Genomic DNA, 16,508 nt, shown 5'->3' with positions numbered 1-16,508 from the left:
GTCGTTCTGGAACGTCATATCTTCTTTCGATTTTCGCACCGACCTCGATTTTGAAAAAAAAACGTGATGTAACCCCTTGCCATTTTGGCGATTTGGATCCAAACTTTGGATTTCATTTTTTTGATGCCAATCGATAGAACTGATCCTTACGAGTCAAAAATTGTATAAAATTAAAAAATCGGACACTATTTTTCGCGGAGTTATGTCGTTTTGAAACGTCATATCTCCGCGCGGAGTTATGTCGTTTTGGAACGTCATATCTCCACGCGGAGCTATGTCGTTTTGGAACGTCATATCTCCGCGCCGAGTTATGTCGTTTTGGAACGTCATATCTCCGCGCGGAGTTATGTCGTTTTGGAACGTCATATCTCCGCGCAAAGTTATGTCGTTTTGGAACGTCATATCTCCGCGCAGAGTTATGTCGTTTTGGAACGTCATATCTCCGCGGGGAGCTATGTCGTTTTAGAACGTCATATCTCCGCGGGGAGTTATGTCGTTTTGGAACGTCATATCTCCGCGGGGAGTTTTGTCGTTTTGGAACGTCATATCTCCGCGGGGAGTTATGTCGTTTTGAAACGTCATATCTCCGCGGAGAGTTATGTCGTTTTGGAACGTCATACCTCCGCGCGGAGCTATTACCCGAGATATTAAAAAAAGTTTCGATTTTCGCACCGACCTCTATTTAAAAAAAGAAGTGATTTGCTATTTTGGCGATTTGGGTCAAAATTTTGGATTTTCCTGTTTTTGATGCCAATCGATAGAACTGATCCTTACGAGTCAAAAATTGTATAAAATTCCAAAGTCGGACACTATTTTCGGCGGAGTTATGTCGTTTTGGAACGTCATATCTCCGCGGGGAGTTATGTCGTTTTGGAACGTCATATCTGCGCGGGGAGTTATGTCGTTTTGGAACGTCATATCTCCGCGGGAAGTTATGTCGTTTTGGAACGTCATATCTCCGCGGGGAGTTATGTCGTTTTGGAACGTCATATCTCCGCGCGGAGTTATGTCGTTTTGGAACGTCATATCTCCGCGCGGAGTTATGTCGTTTTGGAACATCATATCTCCGTGCGGAGTTATGTCGTTTTGGAACGTCATATCTCCGCGGGGAGTTATGTCGTTTTGGAACGTCATATCTCCGCGGGGAGTTATGTCGTTTTGGAACGTCATATCTCCGCGGGGAGTTATGTCGTTTTGGAACGTCATATCTCCGCGGGGAGTTATGTCGTTTTGGAACGTCATATCTCCGCGGGGAGTTATGTCGTTTTGGAACGTCAAATCTCCGCGGGGAGTTATGTCGTTTTGGAACGTCATATCTCCGCGCGGAGTTATGTCGTTTTGGAACGTCATATCTCCGCGGGGAGTTATGTCGTTTTGGAACGTCATATCTCCGCGGGGAGTTATGTCGTTTTGGAACGTCATATCTCCGCGCGGAGTTACGTCGTTTTGGAACGTCATATATCCGCGCGGAGAGCTTTCTCTTCCCCTAATAAAATCGTTGCTTTCAGGATACCTTTGGGAAATCGCTGACCATTCCCAGCTGTGAGTAACGGCATAGCTTGCCGGACATGCTAAACAAATTTTCCCCCATCATCTTTATCTAACTTACATTGCTTTAATTTATTAACAATCTTCTTACTTTCTTTTTTCCTATTTATTGTATTTTCTTTATTAATGTAGCAAATTAAGATTATTTTCAATTTTACTTAATAACACTTTTTTTCTACTTACAGCCTTCTGCTTAGATGTAGGATCTAATAGCGTTACTGACAAAATTAGCTGTGAAAAGGGGCACAGCAGGCCAGACTGGCATCGATCGGTGATGCTATTTAGAAAATTGTATTCTTTAACTAGGCTTTTAGCATATAATTATATTATCTATTGTATAACCTATTGAATAATGAGGAAGACACTCGTTTTGTCGACCATTAATAAATAAATAAAATAAATAAAAACGATGTTTAATTTGTTTGAAGGCCAATTGATGGTAGGGATCCGTACGCATTCAAAAAGGTATAAAATTTTAAAATCAGACATTATTTAGCCGAGATATTAAAAAAAATCATCGAAAATGTTTCGATATTCGCACCGACCTCGATCTTGCAAAAAATCGTAATGATTTGGATAGTCTCCGCGCGGAGTTATGTCGTTCTGGAACGTCATATCTTCTTTCGATTTTCGCACCGACCTCGATTTTGAAAAAAAAACGTTATGTAATCCCTTGTCATTTTGTCGATTTGGGTCAAAACTTTGGATTTCATTTTTTTGATGCCAATCGATAGAACTGATCCTTACGAGTCAAAAATTGTATAAAATTCAAAAATCGGACACTATTTTTCGCGGAGTTATGTCGTTTTGGAACGTCATATCTCCGCGCGGAGTTATGTCGTTTTGGAACGACATATCTCCGCGCGGAGTTATGTCGTTTTGGAACGTCATATCTCCGCGCGGAGTTATGTCGTTTTGGAACGTCATATCTCCGCGCGGAGTTATGTCGTTTTGAACGTCATATCTCCGCGCGGAGTTATGTCGTTTTCGAACGTCATATCTCCGCGCAGAGTTATGTCGTTTTGGAACGTCATATCTCCGCGCAGAGTTATGTCGTTGTGGAACGTCATATCTCCGCGGGGAGCTATGTCGTTTTGGAACGTCATACCTCCGCGGGGAGTTATGTCGTTTTAGAACGTCATATCTCCGCGGGGAGTTATGTCGTTTTGGAACGTCATATCTCCGCGGGGAGTTATGTTGTTTTGGAACGTCATATCTCCGCGGGGAGTTATGTCGTTTTGGAACGTCATATCTCCGCGGGGAGTTATGTCGTTTTGGAACGTCATACCTCCGCGCGGAGCTATTACCCGAGATATTAAAAAAAGTTTCGATTTTCGCACCGTCCTCGATGATGAAGAAAAAGTGATTTGCCATTTTGGCCATTTGGGGCAAAATTTTGGATTTCCTTGTTTTTGATGCCAATCGATAGAATTGATCTTTACGAGTCAAAAATTGTATGAAATTCCAAAATCGGACACTATTTTTCGCGGAGTTATGTCGTTTTGGAACGTCATATCTCCGCGGGGAGTTATGTCGTTTTGGAACGTCATATCTCCGCGGGAAGTCATGTCGTTTTGGAACGTCATATCTGCGCGGGGAGTTATGTCGTTTTGGAACGTCATATCTCCGCGGGAAGTTATGTCGTTTTGGAACGTCATATCTCCGCGGGGAGTTATGTCGTTTTGGAACGTCATATCTCCGCGCGGAGTTATGTCGTTTTGGAACGTCATATCTCCGCGCGGAGTTATGTCGTTTTGGAACATCATATCTCCGTGCGGAGTTATGTCGTTTTGGAACGTCATATCTCCGCGGGGAGTTATGTCGTTTTGGAACGTCATATCTCCGCGGGGAGTTATGTCGTTTTGGAACGTCATATCTCCGCGGGGAGTTATGTCGTTTTGGAACGTCATATCTCCGCGGGGAGTTATGTCGTTTTGGAACGTCATATCTCCGCGGGGAGTTATGTCGTTTTGGAACGTCATATCTCCGCGCGGAGTTATGTCGTTTTCGAACGTCATATCTCCGCGCAGAGTTATGTCGTTTTGGAACGTCATATCTCCGCGCAGAGTTATGTCGTTTTGGAACGTCATATCTCTGCGCGGAGTTATGTCGTTTTGGAACGTCATATCTCCGCGGGGAGCGATGTCGTTTTGGAACGTCATACCTCCGCGGGGAGTTATGTCGTTTTAGAACGTCATATCTCCGCGGGGAGTTATGTCGTTTTGGAACGTCATATCTCCGCGGGGAGTTATGTCGTTTTGGAACGTCATATCTCCGCGGGGAGTTATGTCGTTTTGGAACGTCATATCTCCGCGCGGAGTTACGTCGTTTTGGAACGTCATATATCCGCGCGGAGAGCCTTCTCTTCCCCTAATAAAATCGTTGCTTTCAGGATACCTTTGGGAAATCGCTGACCATTCCCAGCTGTGAGTAACGGCATAGCTTGCCGGACATGCTAAACAAATTTTCCCCCATCATCTTTATCTAACTTACATTGCTTTAATTTATTAACAATCTTCTTACTTTCTTTTTTCCTATTTATTGTATTTTCTTTATTAATGTAGCAAATTAAGATTATTTTCAATTTTACTTAATAACACTTTTTTTCTACTTACAGCCTTCTGCTTAGATGTAGGATCTAATAGCGTTACTGACAAAATTAGCTGTGAAAAGGGGCACAGCAGGCCAGACTGGCATCGATCGGTGATGCTATTTAGAAAATTGTATTCTTTAACTAGGCTTTTAGCATATAATTATATTATCTATTGTATAACCTATTGAATAATGAGGAAGACACTCGTTTTGTCGACCATTAATAAATAAATAAAATAAATAAAAACGATGTTTAATTTGTTTGAAGGCCAATTGATGGTAGGGATCCGTACGCATTCAAAAAGGTATAAAATTTTAAAATCAGACATTATTTAGCCGAGATATTAAAAAAAATCATCGAAAATGTTTCGATATTCGCACCGACCTCGATCTTGCAAAAAATCGTAATGATTTGGATAGTCTCCGCGCGGAGTTATGTCGTTCTGGAACGTCATATCTTCTTTCGATTTTCGCACCGACCTCGATTTTGAAAAAAAAAAACGTTATGTAATCCCTTGTCATTTTGTCGATTTGGGTCAAAACTTTGGATTTCATTTTTTTGATGCCAATCGATAGAACTGATCCTTACGAGTCAAAAATTGTATAAAATTCAAAAATCGGACACTATTTTTCGCGGAGTTATGTCGTTTTGGAACGTCATATCTCCGCGCGGAGTTATGTCGTTTTGGAACGACATATCTCCGCGCGGAGTTATGTCGTTTTGGAACGACATATCTCCGCGCGGAGTTATGTCGTTTTGGAACGTCATATCTCCGCGCGGAGTTATGTCGTTTTGGAACGTCATATCTCCGCGCGGAGTTATGTCGTTTTCGAACGTCATATCTCCGCGCAGAGTTATGTCGTTTTGGAACGTCATATCTCCGCGCAGAGTTATGTCGTTTTGGAACGTCATATCTCCGCGGGGAGCGATGTCGTTTTGGAACGTCATACCTCCGCGGGGAGTTATGTCGTTTTAGAACGTCATATCTCCGCGGGGAGTTATGTCGTTTTGGAACGTCATATCTCCGCGGGGAGTTATGTCGTTTTGGAACGTCATATCTCCGCGGGGAGTTATGTCGTTTTGGAACGTCATACCTCCGCACGGAGCTATTACCCGAGATATTAAAAAAAGTTTCGATGGACGGACAGACGGACGGACAGAAAGACGGACATCGCTAGATCGACTCGGTTATTGATCCTGATCAAGAATATATATACTTTATGGGGTCGGTGATGCTTCCTTCTGCTTGTTACATACATTTAGATTTTGCACAAATACAGTATACCCTTATACCCATTTTTAATGGGTTCAGGGTATAAAAATGCCAGAGTGCACATGGACAAAGTAACTCAATGCAAAAACGATGCGCAGCCTGAACAGCATTCCTTGTATGTCCTTTTGTGGAAACGAAAAAAAAAATCAATTAAAATTGTAAAGCTCTTTAATTTTCAACTTTTAGTTGAAGCCAGTTGACAACATTGAATTATGGCTAGTCAGAAGTCTGTCTGCAAAACAATAAAACCAAGCAAACAACTAGACCCTATAAATAGTTGAAAAACCAGGAAAAAGAGACCGAGTAAATGCTTTTATCGATAGTGCCCGACTGGGCGATGCCCTGTATACATATGCAAACTTCAAAATGAGCCGACATTTAAAATTTCTTGTATCTGGCTTTCGGTTTTAGAGATTTTCCGACGCGCAAGGCATCGAAAGGATCAACCATGTATATAATACTGCGATTTTAATGGATGCAGGGTATAACAAGTTTCAAAGAAGCAAAAAATAAGCAAAGCGAGTGAAAATTGAATTGATTTTAAAAACGTTATCAGTTCTCTTTCAACCCGATTGAAGCACATACAATAAAAAAGCTCTTACGGACCACTGCGAATCCGTTTCTGTTTACAGACAGCAGCAAAAAAATATATATGTATATCAGTTAACTGCAATACTATGTGCATATGATCAGCATACACCGATGCAATTGCACAAGTGCAGGGTATAAAGAGCAGCTCTTCGTGCGCGTCCATCACCCGCAAAAACTTACCCATGCACAACAACAGAAACAAGGGAAAAACTCGTCCACTGTCCACGTGGCAACGCGCGTGTGAATGTGTTCCCATTCGGAATGGATCCATGTCCGTTAGCTTCCTTCTTTACTTTACTTGTGCTGCTGCTGCTGCTGCTGCTCTTATTGTTTGTTGCTGTTTTCATTTTTATTGCCCGGCAGCCATAGTCGAAGTGAAACTGAATAGATGAAGTTGGACGCTGCGTGTTTGCACTGTCCGCAAATAATTGGATTGACGTCGGCCATTCAAGAACGAACAGAGTTTTAATATTTGCTCACTCGCAAATGTATATATATAGATATATATATACATGTATATATATACATGTGGCATGATTAATTGAAATGCGCACAAAATTAAAAGACAGAGTAATATTACAAATGGCTGCCATTGGCCTTGTCCGCCATTTTGCCAACACTAAGCAGCTTACGATCGCGCCATCGATATCAGTTTTAGCAGCAGCGCGTGTCGAGTGACTGCCTATCGATATTATGGCAAAGTGTAAGTAAATGTGTTATCGATATGTTACTTTCGCAATGGTGCAATTGATGGCGCTGTTTATATGCAAGAGCAATGGTATGCTTTACATTGCATTTTTGCCAACACTTAGCAGCTGACGATCGCTCCATCGATATCAGTCTTATCGATACTGTGGCAAAGTGTAAATAAATGTGATATCGATATAATTATTATTACATTATTAAAATTACATTTTGTTTTCTGTTTCAATAAATTCAAATACTACAACGCTGCTGACATTTTGTGGTTTTATTGGCACATAAATAAATAAACGACTGTCAAATTGCTGAGGTTGATATATACTAGAATGTATGTGCACAAGCGAAGGCAGTCGAATGGGCAGCGGACATTTAAATGACATAAATTAAAGCGTGTGCATCGGTCACACTGCACGCTTTCGATTCAAATGTCAAACGTGTTTAATCCTGTAATTTTGCACGTGATCACAGAGTACTTTGGCTAACGTGCCTGATTAACTTATTTGGAGAGCATGCTATGTTTATCCCTCTACAGAATTAAACAGCGTGCCTTATGATGCAGCAGACTACACCAACCAACCAGATTTTAATTAGGCTTAAGCCGAATGAGATTTAATGAAACTTAATTAAATAAATTAATTATTACACAATCATTAATTCGCCTCATTAGATTGCATCTCTGCCGCTCCAATGCATTTATTATTATGTGCCAATTGTGAAGGCGCTGAGAGTCATAATTAGACCATTCACGTGACCGACCGTTACAGTCCTGGCCGTGTTCCCATTACCGTTAACGAGCAACATACGTAGTGGCAGCCATCTTGGCCTGCTCCATGTCCACTTGTTGTGCGCAAAGTCTTCAAGTTGTGCTCCACTACCGTTTTAATATTTTGTTTATTTTCTGTTTTTCTTTTTTCTTCTTCTTCTTCGTCCCTTCTTTAAACAATTCTAGAGAGGCAAAAAAAAAAATTAAAGAGAAATTGAATGCTTGGGGCGCTGGGAGTCGGGACGCTGCTTGCTGCGGACATGAAGCTTGTGACTTTGGCAAACGTATTGGCTACTGCGTTGGGTAACGGCATCTCGTGGCAAGTTTGTTGCGAAATGTGCAACAAACAACAACAACAAAAGCGAAACAAAAAAACAAAAAAAAAAAAAAAAATTGCAAAGCTTTCAAAGTTGCGCAGAGCAAACTCGTTTTGTGGGTGGGCTATGGGGGTACGCTCCGCTAAGCGAAAAGGCAGCCATTGGCTTCATCAAAACATTTCACAACGTCGCTTCGTTTTAATGGCGGCCAAGTCGTCAACATGGTCGCGCCGGCAACGGCAACGGCAACGACGACAACGACAGCCCAAGCGACCGACCTTTTGTTGCTTAATTGGCGCGCTGGCCGGTAGAGCCGTTACACTGGCAGAAACGTTTACTCTAATATAGAGATGAGCACGTGCTGAAATGTTTCAGCACGGCACGACACGAATACTAAGCCAAATTCGTCGACTATCGATAAATGCATTTTTTTTTTTCAATATTTCATTGAAGAACACTTAACGGATATGTTAGACACGAACAGAAACGTTTGGAGATGGACACGTGCTGAATCGTTTCAGCACGACACGACACGAATACAAAGCCAAATTCGTCGCAAATATCACGACTATCGATAAATGCATTTTTTTTTCAATATTTCATTGAGATTAAATTAGCAGGTTTTGCTATAGTTTCGGGAAGTGTATTGTCTAATGTTTTAAATTATTAAGGAATCATTTTAGTTAGGCTCTGAGCATGGCTACTTCCCATTCTAAAGCATTAGCTCACATTGCTAATATATTCAGATAAAAGCTAAGACAATCGTGGAATCATTTTAGCGGATGTTATCTAGAAACTTTGCGTTCTATATCGTCCTAGCTTCCAGTTTTAATACATATTTAGCGCGAGCCAAATATACGAACATAACTTTTATCTTATTTAATTATTTTCGCTTGAGTTTTTATTGTAAATGCCGTAAGATTTCAGAGTTTCTTAACACGATCGTGTCATCTCAAATGGCGCGTGTTCGCGTCACCGTTGAAAACACGACACGCGCTCAGCTCTAGGCGCAATGTGATAAGTTCAGCTTCCCGCGGCCTGCATATGTAATTCAAGTGGCAGCAACAACATTTTGCGCCGTGTGCGCGATTCGTTCACGTCCACACGCCATTTGCATTCCGGCATTGCCATTGTCCTGCGCCAACCGACGGCCTCGTTGGCATCCTGGGCGTGGACAGGGCCGTGAGGGAGTAGGAGCGTGTGCTGCTGTTGCTGCTGCTGCTGTACGTGTGTGCCATATAACTTTGGCAACGGGCAGCGACACAGCAGCGAGCAGCAAATACGTAATCACAAGAACGTCAGAAGGCGTCAGGAATGACAGCAACAAAACAATGTGGCAAATGTGCAACGTGAGGCGTTGGCACTTTGCTGCTTTAGCATTCGCCTCCGCCAGGCAACAAGGGACTAAGACTGAGGCTGACCCTGCGACTCCGACTGCGACTCGAACGGAGACTGGGCGACTGGGGCACTGGGCATCAGCAGCAGCGCGGTCATTGCAGTTATGTCACATGGCTGACTTAATTCATTCATTTAGACGACTCTCGCAATTGTAGGTGTCGCACCCTCTGTCATTTCGACGCAGTGCAGCAATATGAGCAATATGAAAGTATGAACGCTGCACTACCCTGTCATTTCTTAGTTTCAATGTAAACAAATAAATATGATTAGTTTCTCATTTGATAAACAAATAAATTCGGATACGTTACCTACAAAACTGTAAATGTTATCGATAATTCTGATTTGCGATCACAGAAAGAGGCGTGGCCAGCCTTATTTGTAGTTATAACGGAACGCTCTAACCTACGAAATTGAATTTTCGAGAAAATATAACTATTTTGCAAACAGGAATGAAATGCTAATTACAGTTTATATACATATACCTATGTATATATAACAGTATTACCTGTGCGGTCAACTTATGCGCTTACGCCCGTGGGTACAGGGTACAATAACTTTTGCAACGACAACACAAGCAGCAGTCAGTCAGTCTGTGGAGAGCCATTATGGCACCGACATTGTCAATGACTGGCACTGGCGAATTATTATTGCCTGGTGCAGGCAGTTGGACGCCAACGACGCCCAATGTGCTTGTCATTGTTCCCAGTCCTGCCCGCCATTGTGCACACTGTGCATGCAAATGCAAATGTGTGTGTGTGTCCAGACATATGTATGTGTTGGCATGACATGTATGCGCCATCTTGTTATGACATTTGAACCATTTCGCGCAGGTGGGAATTGGGTTGGGCACAAACATGACTGCAACCATTTGTCAGTTAGTCAATCAGCAGCTTGGCTGGGCGAGTGAGACGCACTTAGTTTAAAGCATTTTCGCCATACATTATAATTACGACGAAATACGCGCACAGACACACATTCATATAGATCAAGAAGAGTTGTTCATGCTCTGTGTTAACGGCTACAAGTGATTGATTAGTTATTTGGCGCACATTGCGGAGGTTTAGTACCAAAGCCTTGAGCGGGAAAAAATGTTTCGTAGTACAGTGTTGTTAGATCGCCCGAAAATTACAACCAGCTGATATTTTAATTCTATGCCCAATTGTTGATTATACCGCAATCGATATAAGTATCGATAACGACATATGTATATATATGTTATGTGATCTGCATACTAAGCTTAAGATGCACAGGCTCTTCTAATATTATGATATTATTTATTTACGTACATGTTACTCAAGAAATACATATATAAATAGACTATTAGCACACATGTGCTATTTTCCTAGCATATTTATTATTTTTGACAAATTAAATGCTGCACACGAGTTACATTGAAATGCAATTTAAAGAGCAACGGTCGCATTGTTGCGTCGGCTGGCAGCACTGCAGTGTTGGTAGGCGCATGCGCAACGGCGTTGCCACACATTCATTTCAAATTTGACTTTTGCGCTAACGAACGTCGTGGAGAACGCAAGAACACAAAAAAGGGACGCTACAACGTTTTAAACTAAAGTCCATTATAAAACAAATAAATATACAACGTGCTAGGCATAACAGGTACGCATTATGCTTGGCGCAACTATTAACACACAAATGACAACGATGCGCAAAAGTGCCGCTGCGGTCGCGGCCTTGGCAAACAACAAAGGACAACAGGCAGAGAGGCAGCAACAAGTGCCGCAACAGGTTGCCTCCAATTTAACAGAAATTATAACAAAATTGCAATTGGAGTATGGCAACTACAAGTACACTGTCTATCGTTGTGCTAGCAAGTTTGTGGCATTGCAAAAAATCTTTCACAGTAAGCAACTGGAATATCTGTAAATTTGCACTTTTTCTTAGCAGCCTATTTTTACAGCTAGCCAAATACCCTATAAATTGGTGCTGGCCATACTGGAACGCCATGGGATGCCCGTGAGCAGCGGCAATTGTAATCTGAATCTGATGGTGCCGCCCTTTCAGCTCACCTCGCTGCTGCACGACATTTATTTTGCCTGCGAGAAGTTGGGACACTTTAACAAAACACAAAGCTATCAGCTGGAAACGGCAACAGCGCTATTGGCCAATTTCTTTTGGAATGTCTACGATCCGTACGTGCTACTTCTAATTATATATATTATTAATTTCATATCAATAACCTTACATGCTTGCAGACAACGGCGTCACTCCATCTCCCTGCTGGAGATCAAGGTGACATTTCTGCTGCTCTGCAAGCTATACAGCAGCGAGCATATGGTGGGCGACTTCTACAGCCTACTGGTCGATGTCAAATCCCAGTGTGTTTCACGTTACGCCTTCGAGCAGCTGCTGCACACGCTCAGCAAGCTACTGAGCTACCTGGGCGAGTCGAAGGCCTATGGGCCGCACAATTTACAGCCCATGATGGAGCAGTGCTTCGCACGTTGTCATCACGGACTCGCCGGCCTCAACGAGCAGCAGTTTCACAATCTGTGGACGCACACGCAGACGCGTTTCCTTATCTATGGCAATCTGTTGGCGCTGATCAAGCGCATCGAGGATACGGAGCATCTGATACACAGCAATCAGTGTGCCGGCTGTCGCATAGAGCACATCATTGGCATCCGGTTCAAGTGTCAGGTGTGCCGCGATTTGTCGCTGTGTTTGCCATGCTTTGCCGGTGCCGCGCATGTTAGCGGCAAGCATGAGGCATCGCATCGCATGTGCGAAGTGTTTGTTGAGGATCAGCCGCAACCGCAGCGCTGGACAAGCTATTTGTCGCGCCTATGCGGCTGGTTTGCCTTCACGCAGAAAACACAACGTGCCGAGGCGGAGGAGGAGGAACGTCGCGGCTTTTGCAATGCTCAGGAAAGCGGTGCTGGCGTCTGCCAGCCCAACAATGCCACTGAACTGACGCCCATACCAGCCGAGACGCGCAGCATACGCAGCAACTCAACGCTGCGCCTAAAGGCGCCTCCGAATGAGAAACCACAGCAGCCACAGCCGCAGCCGCAGCCGCAACATCAGCCGCCACCACAACAGGAGCTATGTATGTCATTAGAAATTAATACCCAAGTGCAATATACCCCATGTACTTAGCGAGTAAAAGATATATATATCTGTCAGGCCGAAAGAATTACCTCCCAAGGGACCGCGACAGCATATGGAAATAGGATATACGAAATAGAATATATATTTCTTATTTCATATACCCTACTTCATTTTCAATGCGAAATAGAGTATGTGAACAGTCGGAATGGAATACATATACTCTAAGTCTCTATATCATGATGCTTCTCTGTATATCTTTTAAATATTATGGATCCAGAATCCAAGTCCCTCTGTTTGTATATGAGTTGCGACCGTCTTACTAATGCGATTATTGTTGGCAATTTCTGATATACTATTTTATTATTTCAACCATTTTTCGTTCAGGCTCCTTAACGGGGCTGGCCAGCAATGCATCGGAACGCCTGCAATCCATCATCGACCGTCTGTTGCTGCAAAATGCGTATGTACCGCCTGCTAATCATATTATATATTGCAATACTCAGATTTTCACACTGATTTTCTGTGCAACAGCAAGCTGGAAACGCAGCTGCAATTGCTGTCCAGCACGTCGAGTGCTCAAATATCCGAGTTTCTAAGCGCCCATCAGAGTTTCTTGCTGCAAATCATTGAGGATATGCGTCAACTATCGGTATGTCCGGCACACTCGCAGCAGTATTAATATTGTATTAACAACATTTTTATATATTCGCAGCGTGCCTCGTCTGCCGCACCGCTGATCAGCTCCACGTTCTTGAATTCCAGCACGCCACAACGCCTGCCGCTGCCCGTGGCACCCGCTGTATATGATATGTACGCGCCTGTGGGCCCCAATTTAACACATTCCAGTGCGTGTTAATTTAATTCCTTCATTTGGAAATGTTCTCTTATTTGCTTTCTCATTCGCTCTTGCAGTCAATGGCGCCGAGCTGAATCGCAGCTACTTGGAGGCCAACAAATCGGATTACTCCCTAAGCGACATTAGCTTGTGGTTCGATCAGCGTCGTTCCAGTTTGTTGCCAACAGCCGGTGCACAGCCGACGGCGCTTGCGCTGGCCATGCCGCTGGGTGCGCTCCTGGAGCAATCGGTGAATGTGGACATGCGGGACACGGAAATGGTGAACTTTAAGCTGCTGCTAAACAAGGTCAAGGAAATTGTCGAGGACTCGTACAGTGACAATGCGGAGCTGTCAGCGGCCACACAGAATCTGGAGAATGTGCTCGACAACATCATCAAGAGCGAGGAGCAGCAGCGACGCAGCAGCTGCAGTGCCAGAAGCTCTCAGCGTGCAATGTCCTAAAAAGACCTTTTCGTTTAAACTATGTGGACAAACTTGAACAAATCTTCACTTGACGTGCTTTTAATTTAGCTAAACACTGTATAAAAAATATTGTTTAAGATAAATCAAATGTTTCTTAACAATTTGACATACATGTCAAGTCGTTCAAGATGCTATTCTTCTAATTCTGCCGAATCCTATATGTCATATTTGAAGCATTATATGTATGCCTGGTAAGGATAAGAGCAGAAACATTTACATAGACATATCCGTCCACGCTAAGTTTTTTTTTTCTTAATATTAAGTTGTAATTCGAAGAAAGCATAAAACATTTACTAATTGTGCGTGGATGAAATGATTCGAAAATGTTATGAAAACTTAAGCTAAAAGTTTCATTCTTTGGATTAAATACACTTAAAACATGAAATAACTGCCTGTTTGAATACAATTTTTTCTAAAAGGTAATCGACAAACTGATTGGAGAAGAACTTGAAATCATATCACAAAGTATGATAATGAAATTATCTTCTCTTGAAGTCTCATTCGCCTTTCAGATAGTTTAGGATAGGATTACAAGCGCAAGGGGTTTATTTTTGTGCGTTTTCTTTTTGCGTCGCATTCGTAAACGTTTCACGGGCAACAATATCTCTCTCTCTCTCTCTCCTGGCACAATATCATTTATACATGAGCTTAATTGAGTTCAAGGATAACAGCCCAAATCATGTTAGAAGGAAATAATATTTGCTTATACAGATATGCACGGAATAACCGTAGTAATAACAATTTTCAATACAAAATTAATGGTTTTCATTACTTACTAGCTAATATAATATTAAATAAGTCCAATCCTAATCAGCATCGTCCATGAAAGAGACTAGCTTGTTTGCAGCTGCGTTTGGCTCTTGATGTCAGTTACCATCAAATCAGTGGCCATTTCCAGCTGATGGACACGCTTCAGGCTGTTGGCCCAGAGCTCAGTCTGCGGCGATTGCAACTGAAACAAATCCGACTTGGCCTGCAGTTCGTCGCGCAGTGCCGATTCCAAAAGCAGCGCCGCATTTGCGGGCACACTGCACAGATCCTCGTGCAGCTCCAGCAGCGAAACGTTGCAGTGCAGCTGCAGCAGATCCCGCAACAGTCGGCGCAGCAACAGACACAGCTGCGTCTGGCTGCCGGCATAGATGTGCCAATACTGGTCAGGATCGTTGCGCAGCAACAGCAATTGCGATTGACAATTGTAAAAGATTCGGTGCGCAGACAAAGAGGCGGAGTCATTGCGGCCATGCCCGCTGTTGTTACCAAAAGCAAATTCCTCTGCCAAACAAGTGTCCTCCAGCAGCTGCATAGCTGTTAAAGAAGAGAAACTCTTTAGGTATGGAGCTGTTCAGGAGACATTACCTAGCCACTTACACTGCCTTCGGGGCTCCTGCTCTGCCGGCACAGTTGTTGCAGCAAAGCCCAGTTTGTTGACCAGTAGTTGCTCGAATTGCATTTGCTGCTCCACGCCCTGAAACTGCAATCGCAATGCGCAGTGCGAAGTCTGCGTCATGATCACGGCGAGAAAGTCCTGATGCAGCGTTTGCGCTGCGAAGCTGGGCACATGCAGCTCCTGTTGCTCCAGCAGCGCGGAAATATTAATGCTGGCCAGTTGCAACTGCAGCTGCCGCTTGGACGCGCCATGCAATTCGTAAAGTGCCAGCAACTGTATAGAATCCAGCGACAGCAAATCCTCTAGCTGCAGTCGAACCAGGAGCACGGCGCTGCGTTCGGGCGACAGCTGCTGGACACAGGTGGCGGGCTGCCAGCTGAGAGTTATGCTCTGCTGCTCCTGGCTGGCCCAGAACTGTGCCAGTTCCTCATAGTCATCTGGCGGCTGGCCATCCGCCTGCAAGGGCAGCTCATACAGGCGATGGACATAGTTCAGCCCGCCGCCTTGAGCCAGGTACAGTAGCGGGCGCACAGCATGCAGCGTGGTGGCACGATTGCTGCCCGCCGTATTGGTTAGCAGCATGCCCAGCACCAGCGCATCACCACAAATGCGCGTCCAGATATCGCCGCAACGCCGCAGCAGCTGCTTCTCCTCCAGCAACGGCGAACGCTCGCCGGGCGCGCCGAATGTGTGCAGCTCGCGTGCGCGCTCAAAGTCCATTTGCGTTTGCGCGCGCTGTGTGTTCAGCTCGGCGCGTGCGCAGTGAACGCGCTGCATCAAACGTTTAAATCCGGCGGCGCTGTTGTTGTTGCTGCTGCTGCTGCTAGTTGGGGCTGCCTCGAGTGCATTGCCAGTTTGAAAATTTGTGCGCAGCCGCTTGCCATTGCAGAATTGCAGCTCGACATAGGCTTGGTATTTGATGGGTCCCTTGACCAGCCTGTACACCTGCACATTGTCGTGCTCAGCAATCAGCTCGAAGCTGGCGCCATGCTCATTGGGTCGCCGCAGCACAAGCAGCTTTTGCCAGCAGCGCAGCAGCACATAGACATGATCACGCAGCCAAACGTACTTGCCAATGCTTAGCGGCAGCTCCTCGACGGCGTGCAGCATGCTGTAGCTGGTCGCATCGCCGCTGGTCTCGGCGACATCGTCGCGTATGAGAAAACTGCTGACGGGTCCGCTGTACGCCTTCAGCTCCGTGGCCAGCTGCTGCAAGCATGTGCCTCTGAGATCGATGTGATGCAACAGCTCCTTTTTTCGGAACTCGTAGAACTTTAAATTACGACCAAGCACCAGACTGGATTTCGTTTTGTTAACATGCAGCTGACTGCAATAAGCAACTGTGTCGCGCTGCGTCAAAAATTCGGGCACGTCCTCCTCAACGAGCGTCAACATAATAATGTAAACAAAAAAAAAAAAAAAAAAAACAAAAGACCGCTAAAGGCAGCGTTCTAGAGATGAGCAATAATATTGTGACTGCCACTTGTGTAGCACTTCACAGAGTTGCATTATCAGTTAGATAGTTGACTATTGAACAGCACTGCCAGA

The 16,508-nt window shown here is 44.1% G+C and overlaps 2 protein-coding genes and 1 long non-coding RNA gene across 3 annotated transcripts; 1 reads left to right on the top strand and 2 right to left on the bottom strand.

Annotated features, from left to right (window-relative positions):
* Nucleotides 1–8,415: 8,415 nt before the first annotated feature.
* LOC116652313 (uncharacterized) lies at nt 8,416–10,288 on the bottom strand. The gene is made up of 3 exons (XR_004305291.2): nt 9,691–10,288; nt 9,494–9,587; nt 8,416–9,421 (listed from the first exon to the last, which is right to left on the bottom strand). It is a non-coding gene; the product is annotated as an uncharacterized lncRNA (long non-coding RNA).
* Nucleotides 10,289–10,680: 392 nt separating this feature from the next.
* dah (discontinuous actin hexagon) lies at nt 10,681–13,900 on the top strand. The gene is made up of 7 exons (XM_032440708.2): nt 10,681–11,046; nt 11,104–11,335; nt 11,399–12,252; nt 12,639–12,714; nt 12,786–12,903; nt 12,967–13,099; nt 13,167–13,900. The coding sequence occupies exons 1-7, from the start codon at nt 10,812–10,814 to the stop codon at nt 13,550–13,552; spliced, it is 2,034 nt and encodes a 677-aa protein (XP_032296599.1). The 5' UTR covers nt 10,681–10,811; the 3' UTR covers nt 13,553–13,900.
* Nucleotides 13,901–14,250: 350 nt separating this feature from the next.
* On the bottom strand, nt 14,251–16,390 carry LOC6633813 (uncharacterized). Its single transcript, XM_002056998.4, has 2 exons — nt 14,942–16,390; nt 14,251–14,878 (listed from the first exon to the last, which is right to left on the bottom strand). Exons 1-2 carry the CDS (start codon nt 16,353–16,355, stop codon nt 14,406–14,408), a joined length of 1,887 nt encoding a protein of 628 aa, XP_002057034.1. The 5' UTR covers nt 16,356–16,390; the 3' UTR covers nt 14,251–14,405.
* Nucleotides 16,391–16,508: the final 118 nt, after the last annotated feature.

Source organism: Drosophila virilis, chromosome X, assembly GCF_030788295.1.
Source record: "Drosophila virilis strain 15010-1051.87 chromosome X, Dvir_AGI_RSII-ME, whole genome shotgun sequence".
Taxonomy (NCBI): domain Eukaryota; kingdom Metazoa; phylum Arthropoda; class Insecta; order Diptera; family Drosophilidae; genus Drosophila; species Drosophila virilis.
Note: the sequence above shows the minus strand (reverse complement) of the source record. Positions and strands in the feature narration are given on the sequence as shown.

What these genes read in the sequence shown, in the direction of transcription:
- dah (XM_032440708.2), top strand. Translation starts at nt 10,812, where the DNA reads ATGCTTGGCGCAACTATTAACACACAAATGACAACGATGCGCAAAAGT. An exon ending in GCCACCACAACAGGAGCTAT is followed by an intron (nt 12,253 to 12,638) that starts GTATGTCATTAG and finishes TTTTTCGTTCAG; the next exon opens with GCTCCTTAACGGGGCTGGCC. An exon ending in CGTCTGTTGCTGCAAAATGC is followed by an intron (nt 12,715 to 12,785) that starts GTATGTACCGCC and finishes TCTGTGCAACAG; the next exon opens with CAAGCTGGAAACGCAGCTGC.
- LOC6633813 (XM_002056998.4), bottom strand. Translation starts at nt 16,355, where the DNA reads ATGTTGACGCTCGTTGAGGAGGACGTGCCCGAATTTTTGACGCAGCGC. An exon ending in GCAGGAGCCCCGAAGGCAGT is followed by an intron (nt 14,879 to 14,941) that starts GTAAGTGGCTAG and finishes CTTCTTTAACAG; the next exon opens with CTATGCAGCTGCTGGAGGAC.